Source organism: Neomonachus schauinslandi, chromosome 4 (genome assembly GCF_002201575.2).
Source record: "Neomonachus schauinslandi chromosome 4, ASM220157v2, whole genome shotgun sequence".
NCBI classification, from domain to species: domain Eukaryota; kingdom Metazoa; phylum Chordata; class Mammalia; order Carnivora; family Phocidae; genus Neomonachus; species Neomonachus schauinslandi.
Window position 1 is genome coordinate 103,614,357 of NC_058406.1, and position 13,223 is coordinate 103,627,579.

Here is a 13,223-nt window from a genome sequence, read left to right on the forward strand (position 1 = left end):
GGCTGCAGCTCGAGGGACAAAGGTTAGACGCATAGAGAAGGACTTCCCAACTCCTAGGATGGTGGGCAAGGGGATAGGGAGTGAGGAAGAGTGGAGTGGCCGCTTTTGGGGACCTCCTTGTGCCAAGGGTCTGACAGTGATGTATCTGTGCCTCTGATTACCCCCATATCCTTTTGGTATACGCATGGCCCATGCATCTGTGTGGCCCACATAGATCTGTCTGTCTATCTATCTATGGCCCACACTTCTCTGCACAGAACAGGATGCCGGTCTGTTTTGGGGCTCTCCCCCTCGGGCAGGCTTGGATTAAGAGGCAACGCTCTCCAAAGCACCACTCCACCTAGTGCCCTCTGGCAGACAAGTAGAGCCAGCCAGAGGCAGAGGGACAGGGGTGCAGGGGAGGATTGGGGTCCTGTTGTATGGCTCTCCCCTTCCCAGCCCGATGATTGGCTTTGTTTCCACTCAGGATCCTCTCTCTGTGTCTCTCCCTGCCGGCCCCTCCCTGTCTATCGTTCTGTTTTCTGTGCCTCCCCGTCTTTTCTCCTCTTCCAGCCTCTCTTCCTCTGTGACTCTGGGTCTCCCAGGGCCCTTTCTGAGCTCCCGGTTGGGGGCACTGTGCCAGGTGGCCTGGCCACCCCCGATACCATGAGTATGGCTGCCCCTCCCGGCCACTCGTGCCACTGCGCAGGGTGGGGAGGAAGTGACCGGGGGTTTGGAAGACAGGGTCCTGGCCTCTAGGCCTAAGCAAGTCACATGCCTCCTAGACATTCTTGGGTCTCCACCCCTTCCCTGTGCTAAGCGTGGATGCCTGGGGTTCTTTCTCCCTAGGGCAAGAAGGTACCATGATCATCCTTTTGGGAAGTCCACCCTCATGCCTAATCTTCTTCCCTCCTGCTGCAATCACAGCCCCTTTTCTGGAGGAATCAGTCCTTTCAAAGCCGGGCAGTGGTTTTTTTCCCTCCTCGAATTCATTCTTACAATTCTTATGCAAGGAAGAGGCTGATAGGGATCAGAGAATCATTTCACCCCCCACGTGCCCAAGTTCCCTTATCAGACTGGGGAATCTCAATGCAGGGGGCAAGCAGCCTGGAGGGGGTAGAGGGTGGTGGTGGTGGCTTGGAACTGGGGAGCAGTCACCGACTTGTTTTCCCTTCCTCCCCACCCTCTAAACCACAGAAACCACTTAAAGCTCAGTGCAAGCCTGCCCTTCCAGGGAGGGCCTGGGGGTGTGAAGGTAGAAAGTATGTGGGGCCTGGACAGCCTGCAGGCCCCATACTGCCCCAGCCCCATCCTTCAAGGGCCACCTCCTCTGGGAAGCCTGATTCAATGATGAGGACAACTTTTCTTGGGTCCCGGAGAGACCTCAACCCACGGCAGTGACCCAGGGAGGGGGCTGTACCTCCTCCTCCCTCAACCATTAAAAAAAGCACAACCTAGGCTCTATCAACATCTGTAGAGCTCACGGCCTCCACCCCTCCCCCTTCCTGTCACAACGGCCACTGTGGGTGGAGGGAACGGTAGGAGTTTGACCCCAGCTCCTGGCCCTGAACTTTCCATGGTGGCCCTGCCTGTACCACTCATCATCTGTCAGGTAACATCTGTGGTCACTTAGCCCAGGACGCAGCAGGGAGTGCTGAAAGGCGGGATCTGGGATTTTTGGAGCCAAAAGACTTGGATAAGAACATGGCCTGCTATTTATTAGTCTTCAGTGAGCACACCAGTAAAAAGGGGACGATAGTAACTGTCCTGTGAACAGGCTTTGAGGCCCCCTGCAGTGTGCACACGGCACCTTATTTGTCCCGGGCACGTTTCTGTGGCTTTAGCTAGCCAGGAAGTTCCTCCAGGGACACTGGCCTCCAGCACAGGGGGCAGCTCACAGCTGTGACCTGAGTGAGTTGCTCTTTGAATCCCCACCTCACAGCCTCCTCTGAGCAGCAGGCTGGGGTTGGGGGATCTGGGGAAGCCAGGGTCCTAAACCTTCCTTGCAGCCAGGCCATTCCCAGGCCAGTTTACTTAACCTCTCTGATCTATCTCTCAGTAAAATGGGAATGACAATACCTACCTTACGGGGCAGTTGTGATGATTACTAGGATAACACAGATAAGCTGCTGCACCTGGTCCAAAGTATGGTGGTTAAAAAAAGTGGTTTGGGCCCATCCCTCCCTCTTTCCATTCCTATAGTCTTCCCTTCTCTTTATCTGACTCCCCTTTCCTAGGAAGCCGCTTTCTTTTTCTCCATAACGTTTTACCAAGTAACTTTTTTTTTTTTTTTTTTTTTTTTACATTTTACTTATTCATTTTCTAACTTGTCTGATCCCTATGTCTGTTTTGATCACTGGCATCTCCATGGGGCCTCCCTACCTTGTGTTGCAGGAATGCATGAATGAAAGTTAAATGACCTCTACGTTTCTTTCCAGGGACTTTCAAATGGACATCAAATCCAGTTGTTCACCAAAGGCTGTGATGGGGGGATTTGGGGCTGAAGTAGAAGGACAGTATTAAGGACAGAGCTAGACCCATGGGTGATTTCACAGACTGAAGGAATGGGAGCGCTGTCATTCTAGGGAAGGAGGAGACTCCTTTCAGAGTGACCTGGGTGGGAGGTGGCCGCTGACTCTTAGACATAGTATAGTGAGGGGATTAAGAGCCCAGACTCTGGAACCAGACCCTCTGGGTTCAAATCCTAGCTTTACTCCTCACTATAGGAGTAAAGCCCAAGGTCACATTGGCTAACAATAGTACTTAATCCTCCTGGGAGTTGCTAGGAGGTATAAATGAGTTGACCAGTTGTAGAACAGTTCCTTGCTGGGTGATATTAGCCCTTATTATTGTTTGGTCAATGCTACCACCTGGTGGACAGCTGGAGCAAGGTTTCCCTGGCCTTGGGCTGGGGCAGCTGGTGGGGGCACCTAATCAGGGGAGGGAGAAGGCATCCCAGCGATCTGATAGAAGTGCGTGTGTGTTGTGTTAACATTACACATGCTGAGGTTTATCGGGATCCAGCAGGCTCATCCCTGGCTCAAGGCACCATGGAAACTGAGAAAGGGCCCAAGGGGGAGGGGGAAAGAAGCTGGGTTGGCCCAGTGCCTTCCTCCTCCTCTCCCTCCCTCCCTCCTTCCTTCCTCTAAGCCTGGCCTGAGCCAACAGGAACCAACTCCAGGGAAGGTGAAGAGAGAGAGAGAGAAGAAGAAGAAGAAGAAGAAGAAGGTCACTGCTGACGTCAGGGACATTCAGGTAGGAGGTAAACACAATCTGACCTACATTTATCCATCTCCTTCCCCACCCTCCCCCTACTCACTGGGGTAGCTTTTTCTGGGCATCTTTGAGAAGAGCTCTCACACTCAGGTAGGACGCCCTCCCCATCTCAATCCCTGGGACATTTTATCTCCTCCATTCAGTCCTCAAGCGCTACTCGGACAGTTGGCTGCACCTTCGCGCCCGGGGTGGCACAGGCATAGGCAAGAGAGAGGACACCTAACTCAGCGCTGTGTGCTGACATCTCCTGACTCACTCTCAAGGCACAGAAATTTCATCTCTCCCCAGGACAGATGTGGGTACAAGTGGGGAGGAGGTAGGTGAGCGGCGGACTGCTGATTTCCCCTGTGCAGCCCCAAGGAACCCCCTGGGGGAAGGTGGCTAATGTTGGTTTCGGTCACAGAGCTTTTTCTGCAGTGATGGGAGGGCCCCCTGAAGGGGTGGAGGCCTTTTTGGACAGGGCCCTATCCAGCCCAGACCTATTAACCTAGCTTCAGCATCTCTTGGGGATGGAGCCCAGGACTGCTGATGTCTGATTACTCTAATGCTCACTCAAGTTTGAAAACCACCACTTGAGGTCTGCTCCAACTCAGCGTGAATGAGCTTCTTCCATCCCCGGGATAGCCAAGACTGAGGGAAGAGAGCAGGCTGTAGATCTGAGTGTAGGGTGCCGACAAGGGGAGAGACCCTGCTAAAAACAGACATTTTATTAGCAAAAATAAATACAGGCTGGGCAGGTGAAAAGAACGAAGACCTCTCTGAGGAAGAGACAGTCTCCCAGTCTACAGGCTGAGATGGGCAGGCGCCAGGGAGGTCCCTGGACCTAGCCCCCCACCCAAGGGGGGCAGCAGGGCAGTGAGGGGCGTCTCACACTCCCCCAGCAGCACGTCTCTGCGGAAGCCTGCGCCCCTGTCCAGCACCTTGGCCCTCAGACTGCGGGCGGCCAGGTCTGGCGGGCCCAGCCCGTCGAAGAAGAAGTCCTCGTTGAAGATGGGGTTGGCGCTGCATTTGACCACGCGGCTCCGTTGGCCCCGTGGCCGGACGCGCGGCCGCAGCGTCAGCACCACGCAGCAGCCGCCGCTGCCGCTCCCGGGGCCGGCGGGGGACCGCGGCAGGCCCTCGGCGCTCACCAGGCGCAGGCGCAGCCGCCCGGGCCCGGCCTGGTAGTCGGCGGAGAGCCGCAGCTGGCCGCCGCGGGGCGCGAGGCGCAGCACGCTCTCCTTGGTCGGCCGCAGCTGGCAACACAGGAAGTCCAGGTGGAAGAGCGGCGGCCCGGGCGGCCCCGCGCGGCGCGGCGCGTGCGGGCTGGTGTCGGCCGAGCTCGCCTCCTCGGGGGACAGCGAGTGCGGCCGAGGCCGGCCGGGGCCAGGCCGCGGCGAGCCGAAGGGCGACGACTCGGGCGACGAGGCCGTGTCGCTGTCGGCGGCCCGGCAGAGGCGCAGGTCCGGGGCGGACACGTGCAGCCGGGCGTGCGCTGGGGAAAGCCCCCGGGCGGGGGCGGCGGCGGGCGGCGGGGGCGGCGGCGGCGGGTGGAACAGGGACTCGCGCCGGCGCGTGTGCGGGCTCTCGGGCAGGAAGGCCCAGCCTTCGCGGCCTGCCAGGTGCGGCAGCGAACAGGCCGCGGGGAGGCTGCGCCCGGCCGGGGGCTCGGCGCTCCCGACGTCCGGGAGCCGAGGCGGGATGCAGAACTGCGGGATGCGATCGGGAGTGAGGACGTTGGGGCAGGCGCGCGCGGGCGGGCCCGGGGCTCGGCGCTTAGGGAGCAGGCTGGACGGCGCCCATCGGGGCCTGGACTCCGGGGGCCCCAGCCGGTAGCCGGCTTTCTCCAAGAGCCACATGCATTGGGGTCCGAATTCCGCGAGACCGAGTAGGTGCAAATTCAGCGTTCCCGGTGGAGGCCTGTGGAGGACAGAAGGGGGCCGGAGGTGGGTGATACTGAGAACATACACCGGTTGGTCGACCACGGCGCACTCCACCCCCGCCCCTCCCGGCCCCCCCCCCCCCCGCGCCCGGTACACGGGCCCCTATCTGAGCAGGAAAAACAAGGGGGGCGGTGAAGCCTGGGGGCCTGGGGAGAAATGGAGGGCACTGGACAGTCACATTTTCAGACGCAGGCCTTTAGACACCCGCGATCTCAGACTCTGCCATCAGTGCTAAAGATGCTCACTCACTAAAGAGTTAGAAGGCCCAACACACCCACTAGAACTCCAGGCTACTATTCGGAGAATGGAGGAACATTCTCAAATTATCAAAAGGTCTGTAGTCACAAACTCGGACACGGATCCCGAACCCTCCTGGTACATCCTGCTCCCCTGAAGAGACGCAGAGGCCCTTGGCAGGCTCATCCCCTTCTCCCTCGCCCATCCCGAACTCAGACTCTCCTCCTAGGTCTTGTGTGGCGCCCCTCGGGCTGCCTTCGCCCGGACCTGGGAGCAGGGCTCTCCAGCCTGAGCCGTCCTTCGGCCCCAGCCCCCCTGCTTCCTCTTGCTCCTCCCTCTCCTTTCTGAGTGGCTCCCGGCCAGAAGCCCACTCGCTGCACAGCTGACTGCTGTCCTGGGAGCACCCAGGGCCGGTCCCAGGAGTCGCACCCCCGGGGGCGGGGGGTCACAGAATACCCTCCTCCCCCAGCCCTGGTTGTCCTGCTCCAGCCTCCCAGCCCCAAGGCATCCCGAGTCTGCAGGGCGGAGCGGCCGTTGGGCCGCCACTCCCACTCTCCACTCCTTCCCTCCCTAGGAAAACACTGAGCACAAAGGCCCTATTGATTCTCTGCCACCCCCAGAGCCGGCTCCCCGAGGATCCGCCGCCGCTCGCTCACCGCGCCCCCGCGCCCCACCCGCGGGACCGCAACGTTCCGAGCGTCCGCCGGCCTGGGAGTCCGAGCCCACGGCGGGCTCGGTCAGACGGCCGGAGCGCAGGCCTCACCTGTGGGCCGCCGCTGGTTCCTGGCCTCCGGCTGGCTGGTGTGCAGAGCCCGAAGGGGAGCAGCTTCCTCTCCAGCTTGCTCCCCCAGCCCAGTCGTTCAGGGAGGAGTTGGCAGGGGCCTCCGTTGCCTACGTCCGACCTCTTTTCCTGGATAAACAGAGCTCTGTCTCCACGGTCATCAGCCCAGCCTTAACTCCTTCCTCCAGGTTTCTAGCAGCAAGCCAGTCCTGGGCCCCAGCCTCCTCTGCCGGCCCACTAGGAGGGCTGCGGTGAAGAAAAAGGAGGTCATCAGTGGGCAGTGGCCTCCATCCCTCTGTGCTGCAGGGGCTGCACCCTAGCCTTGCTAGCAGAAACCCATAGCCGTGGTCACACACACTGCATATTGTGCACAGCCGTCCTTGCTGGAATCCTGCTTTGGCCCCCATTGTCCTAGTCTGGAGCCATCGCAGTAGCTCTCAGACAGAGTGACTTGCAGTGACTAGTTCTCTGAACTACATGGCCCAAGGAAAAGTGATCAGGATCCAGATTTCTGGACATGGAGACACTGAGGACAGAGCTGGTTCTATCAGTGGGTCGAGCTCCGGCTGGCCTGTGTGCCCTGTCGTTGGCAGAAGGCTGTTCAACTGCAAAAGTGGAGGGTGCCTCTCCTCCCTTCCCCTCCCCTGCAAGCAGATCCTAGGAAGCACAGGCCGCTACTGGCAAGATCAGCCCCTCAGCTGCACCCGCCATCCCTCAGTCTCTCAAAGACATCAGGCGCATTCCCTCCTTAGGATCTTTACATAGGCTGTTTCCCCTCCTAGGATGATTCCCCACTTTCATCCTTCAGATCTGGAGGCCCTCACTGACAACCTCCCATCTAAATAGGGGCTTCTGTTGTATGCTTTCCCAGCACCCCATACTTTTCCTTTCTGGCATTGGTCACAGGTTTTTTTCTTCTGTGATTTTTGTATGTGATTATTTATCTACTGTCTTAATTAGACTGTAAGTGTCATGAAGACAGTGCTTAGCACAAGGCAGGTGCTCAATCAGGATTTGTTGAATGAATTAATGACACTAAGCAGAATTATACCTGAATCAGTTTATTCATCCATTCACTGTGTAGGTGCTGGGGATATATAGGATGGGGAGCAGGCTAAGGGGAGAGACAGACAATAAACATGCAAACAACAACAGGATGCAGGAAACAAGATGGTTATTTTGACATCTGATACTTGAGAGTTTTAAAAGGGCATGTGTTTCTTTTTTTTTTTTTAAGATTTTTATCTTTATTTTTCGATAGAGACGGCGAGAGAGGGAACACAAGCAGGGGGAGTGGGAGAGGGAGAAGCAGGATTCCCGTGGAGCAGGGAGCCCAATGCGGGGCTCCATCCCAGGACCCTGGGATCATGACCTGAGCCGAAGGCAGGCACTTAACGACTGAGCCACCCAGGCACCCAAGAGCATGTGTTTCTTTTGTGGAGATCCCTGGTGACCTCAAACCCTCCAGTTCCGTGGCTCCTGACTCAGCTCAGCCCTGGTGTCCTTTCTGGGGAGGGTGGTCTCTGTGGAGTGCTGCAGCCAAGAACTCTAGGCTTTAGCATCAGTCAGATGGGTTGAGGATCCCTCTGCAATTTACTAGGGGTGTGATCTCTGGCACATAACTTAATCTCTCTGGGGTTCACCTTTCCCATCTGGAAGAGGGAGAGAACATACCTAACTCTCAGAGTTGGTATGAGGATTAAGTGAGATAACACATGGGCATCAGTTCAGCTCACTTCCGCTAAAAGCACAAGAAAACAGAAACCCCAATTCAATCTGGCTTGATGATGACATTTTTGGCTTTTATAATAAGAAGTCCAGAGGTAGGGTAGAATTCAGGGAAGTTTGATTCTGCGGCTTCATTCATTCATTCAGTTACAGACTACCTACTATGTGCCAAGCACTGTGCTGGACTGGAGGATATAGCAGTGAGAAAACAGGTACATCTTCTAGCCAGGTGAAGTTGATACTTTAGTGGAGGAAGAAAGATAACAGACAAAAAAAATTAGCAAAAAAAGTACAGTTTATGAGAAGGAAATCAGTGTTGGGAAGAAAATAAAGTAGGGAAGGATCATAGAAGAGCACTCAGTTTTAAATGGGGTGGTCACGGATGGCCACATTGAGAAGGGAATATTTCAGTAATGACATGGAGAGAGGAAGGTTTTCTGAGGGAAAAGCATTCTAGGCAGAAGGAATCATCAATGAGCGGCGCTCAGCATGCCTGGAGTGTTCAAGGAGGCAAACTGGTCAGCATAGCTGGAACAGAATGAGTGAAGGGGAGATGGAGTCAGAGGGATAATAAGGCCCAATGCTGTTGGGACTCGTAGGCACATAAAAGCTGTGACAATTTTAGCTTTTATTTGAGCCGAGGAGTGATATGACTTGCCATATATTAAAAGGGTTGCTCTGGTGAGAACAAAATGAAGGGGATAAGGGCATAATTAGAGAAATCAGATAGGAGACTATCGAAATAATCTTTGCACAAGATGATTGGGGCATAGATCAGGATTGTAGTAGTCAGTTTCTAGATCTGTTCTGAAGATCAAGTCAATAAATGGATCCATCCCCGTATAAAGAGAAAGAATGATCCAAGGTTTTTGGCCCAAGCAACTGGAAGAATGGAGTTACCATTTGCTGAGAAGAGGAAAGATTAGGAGTTCAGTTTTGGGTCTATGAAGTTTGAGAAGCCTGCCAGACATCTAAATGGAGACATTGAGTAAGCAGTTGCATATATGAACCTGGAACTCAGAGGAAAGGTCCAGACTGGAAATGTAAGTGTGGGCACCAAGAGAAATGAAGATGGAATTTAAAGTCAAGAGACTTGATGAAGTGTAGGTAGAAAAGAGTAAGGATCCTGGGCTCAAGGTTCAAGACTGAGTCCTGGGCATGCCAACATTTTTTTGGAAGATGTTATTTATTTATGAGAGAGAGATAGAAAAAGAGATTGAGAGAACGAATGGGAGGAGGGGCAGAGGGAGAAGCAGACTCCCCGCTGAGCAAGGAGCTTGATGCAAGACTCGATCTGGCATCTGGGATCATGACTGAGCCACCCAGGCACTGGGCATCATTTAGAGGGGAGAGGAGGAGAACCAGCTGTGCCAGATGCTGTGGCAAGATCCAGTAAGGTGAGGACTGAGAATCGATCATTGGATTTAGCAATGCAAAGTCATTGGTGACTTTGCCAAGAGCAGTTTCGGTGCAGTGGTAGAAGCAAAAGCCTGGTTGGAGTGGGCTGCAGAAAGGTTAAGGGAAAGAGAGGGCAAAAAACCCAACAAACCTCTCTTGAAGAATTTGCTGAAAGAGCAGGGGCAGTGGGGTAGTGGCCAAGCGGGAAGTGGAATCAAGAGAGAAGTTTTTTTTTTTTTTTTAATTTATTCATTTGAGAGAGAGAGAGAGAGCATGAGCAGGGGGAGCGGCAGGCAGAGGGAGAGGGAGAAGCAGACTCGCCTCTGAGCAGGGAGCCCAGGACCCTGGGATCATGACCTGAGCCAAAAGCGGATGCTTAACCAACTGAGCCACCCAGGTGCCCCCAGAGAGAAACTTTTAAATCACAGAAATAATGGTATGTTTGTATGCTGATGGGAAAGATTCCATAGGAAGGGGAGAATTGGTAATGTAGAAGAGACAAAGGAGAATTAATGCAGCAATATTCCTGAGTAGACACAAAGAATAGGTATTGTGCATGAGAAATCAATCTGGAGCTTGTCCTTTGCTTGCTGTGTGGACAGCTCACCCAGTTACTGGAGAGAAGGTAGAATAACTGAGTAGAGGTAGAAGGTGGAGGAGTGGGTGGTGGGAACTTGTTCCCTCTGAATGCTTCTAATTGCTCATGAAGCAGGATGCAAGGTTACCAGCTGAGAGTGATGATGGTTGGCGGAGGAGGTGACTCTAGGGCTTGAGTAGAAAGGACCAGGAAAGGAACAGTCACCCAGGAGGACAGGGGAAAGGCAAGGTGGCTGCTGGGCAGTATTGCAGGCTCGCCTAAAGGATAGCAGCCACGACTTTATGCTGAGACCAAACAGCGTGGTTGTGAGATTTTTCTCCAGCTGTGTTCATTTATACAGATGCAGAGGGAAAATGGGCAGAGATTTGGTTTAGGATTGTGCTCAGTCGTTGACAATTCACTTTGGTCTGGCTCTCTTTCTCCTTCCATTTCCTTCTCTTGGTGGTTAAAATCAAGGGCACATAGAAGAGTGCACACCACCTGGGTTGGACAGCAGTGGGACTAAGAACTGGGTATAGATCATCCACAGCCTGACTGCATCAGTCAGGGTTTGGTGAGGAAAATAGCACCTGCTGGGCAGTTCAACAGAGGGAGTTTAACACAGGGAACTTGTTACAAAGGTGTTGAAAGAGCTAAAAAGGCAGATAGGTTGGTTAGGATGGTCTAGCAGGATCTGGAAGCATGGAGACACAGCCATTACTTGAATTGCCTTTCAAAGCAAAGAGAAGGGGCGAACTACCCTAACTTCTTGCTACTTCCCACCTTCCAGTCTGCCACCAGGGCCTCTCAAAGACAGGTGACAAAGGAGCCTTGGGAAATGCAGGTTGTAGGCACTGGCCCTGCACAATCTAAGGCAAGAGTACGGGAGGAGTAGGGATCTGAGAGCCATCAAGCAAATGACTGGCACACGGAATGGCCACAAGTTGACTTAATGGGAACAAGAAGATATCAGACCTGGAAGGAACTTAGACATCACCTCACCTGTCCTTCCATTTGTATAGAGCAAGGAAAAGACCCGGAAAGCAATGACGTGCCAAACAGTAGCAGAGTTGAGGCTAGAAGTCAGATCTTTGATGTCAAAGAGCATTGTTTTTTACTTGGACCCTAGAGTTCTTTGGACTGGAGCAGACATGCTCCCTTGAATGGGGCCCGGAGCACCGCCTCTTCACCATCACTGCCACTCCTGGAGAGTGTCACATGCGACCCGAGGCCCTGATCTCCTTCCTCCTGCTGGTGCCACCGTAGAGGGACGCCTGGAGGACTGGGCATTACCGAAATCATCTGGGTTCAAGCCTGATGAAGAGGCAGGCAGGGCACAGGACTTTCCTCCAAGTAGGCAGGCAACTGCTCTAAGACTCCCTGGGCTTTTGGGTCTCACTAAGCTGTCTTTCCATGGCTTTGAGCATGGCCTAATAGCATGATTTGCTACAATGCTCACTGTGGGCACTGGCAGGTGATGGGGTTGGTGGTATACTGTGACTTACAGCTCTGGCTCCTTACGTGAGACCTTTAATGAATGACTTAGCTCTGCAGTTCCAGGAAGGCCTTCGGGGCCCTTTCTTTAAGAGCTGGTATGAGCTACCAGAGTTTCCTGCCTTCTTGAATTGGTTATTCTTACACTTGCATTATTCACTCTTTGGTTCTCTTGACACTTGATTCAGGAACCTGGAGAAAACATATCCTCTGCTTTTTTTGTTTGTTTGTTTTTAAGATTTATTTATTTGACAGAGAGAGAGAGAGTACAAGCAGGGACAGCAGGAGAGGGAGAAGCAGGCTCCCTGCTGAGCAGGGAGCTCAATGTGGGCTCGATCCCAGGACCCTGGGATCATGACCTGAGCCGAAGGTAGATGCTTAAATTACTGAGCCACCCAGGGGCCCCTATCCTCTGCTTTAAGCAGAATAAACTGCCACATTTGCCTGAATGACTAGTTGGATTCCACTCCATCTACCTTTACAGTAGTTGCATTCCAGATGAATTTTTTTTTAAGTGTGCAGGCAGCAACTCCCCGTTTCTGCCTAGAAAGCTGTAAGACTTGACCTCCTGGAGAGGAGAGGCATTTATCAAAGCCCTAGAGCCTAGGGAAGTGTTCCAGCAGCTGATAACCTTATTTCCCTGACCAATATCCCTGCCTGTCCTCCTGGCCTTAGCCAGTCAAGGCTGACATTCCCAGCCCTGCTGTGGGGTCTTGCCTGAGGGCTTCCCACCTCTGTAGATTTCCACCCTGTGCCAGGATGGGGGCCCCAGCTCCTGGAACCTCAGTCTCATCCTGAACTTGAATTCTTCACTTCCCAGGATAAGGGTTTGGATATGGACTCTTCCTTCCTCCGTCCATCCTCCTCTCAAACGGAGACAGTGGTTGCCAGCTACGCACCAAACCCTTTTCCCTTTCTTCCCCAACATGTAGTTAGACCATATTTTCCAACCAACCTCCCTTTGTTGATTAGTGGGGCCTCATGACTGAGTTCTAGTCAATGGAAATACTTTGAGGCTTGGTCCCAAACACCTCTCTTGTGATTGTCTCTTCTCTCATCTGGCAACTGGATATCAACATCCAGGATGATTTGGGAAGTCATGTGTTAAAGATGGCAGAGCTTTTGTCAGCCAGATTCCTGAGTGACTCCTAGATACCAACAACTGGCCTTTATGTCTCTTCTATTTAAAATATGGGTTACACTGGGCTCCTGGGTGGCTCAGTTGGTTAGGCGACTGCCTTCGGCTCAGGTCATGATCCTGGAGTCCTGGGATCGAGTCCCGCATCGGGCTCCCCACTCAGCGGAGAGTCTGCTTCTCTCTCTGGCCCTCCCCCCTCTCATGCTCTCTATCTCATTCTCTCTCTCAAATAAATAAATAAAATCTTAAAAAAAAAATAAAATATGGGTTACACTTCAGAGATGTAAAGGTTTACCTGTCTCAGTATTTGGCTTTACCACATCTAATAATAAAATCCTTTGTGATATGCCCCCTTGGAGTTCTCATTCTTTGGTAACACTTCTCAAGTCCTTGGACCTCTTCCTGGGCATCCTCTGCACCCACTTAGTTTTGATGGCATCCTGTCTGTCCCTGAGGCAGCTGCTCAGTTTCCCACTTCTCTCCTCTGCTCAGAGGAGCCTCTGGCTTCTCCCAGATGATGACTGCCTCCTCCAGTCTCTATTCTTCTCCTTCATGTCAGACCACTCCTCCTCAAAAATGTGCGCTAGCCATGTTCTTTTTTCTCCTTTACCACAGTCTCCTTGCCTAACTTAGCGCCATCATCCCGTAGTCCTGCTAGCTGGCTCACGCCCTCCCCTCACCCCAGGTCAGTAT

The 13,223-nt window shown here is 53.6% G+C and overlaps 1 protein-coding gene across 1 annotated transcript; it reads right to left on the minus strand.

Annotated features, from left to right (window-relative positions):
• Positions 1 to 4,037: 4,037 nt before the first annotated feature.
• On the minus strand, positions 4,038 to 6,283 carry C2CD4D (C2 calcium dependent domain containing 4D). The gene is made up of 2 exons (XM_021688100.2): positions 6,178 to 6,283; positions 4,038 to 5,154 (listed from the first exon to the last, which is right to left on the minus strand). Exon 2 carries the CDS (start codon positions 5,091 to 5,093, stop codon positions 4,038 to 4,040), a length of 1,056 nt encoding a protein of 351 aa, XP_021543775.1. The 5' UTR covers positions 5,094 to 5,154; positions 6,178 to 6,283.
• Positions 6,284 to 13,223: the final 6,940 nt, after the last annotated feature.

Coding starts and splice junctions, on each gene's coding strand:
- C2CD4D (XM_021688100.2), bottom strand. CDS start 5,093: ATGTGGCTCTTGGAGAAAGCCGGCTACCGGCTGGGGCCCCCGGAGTCC.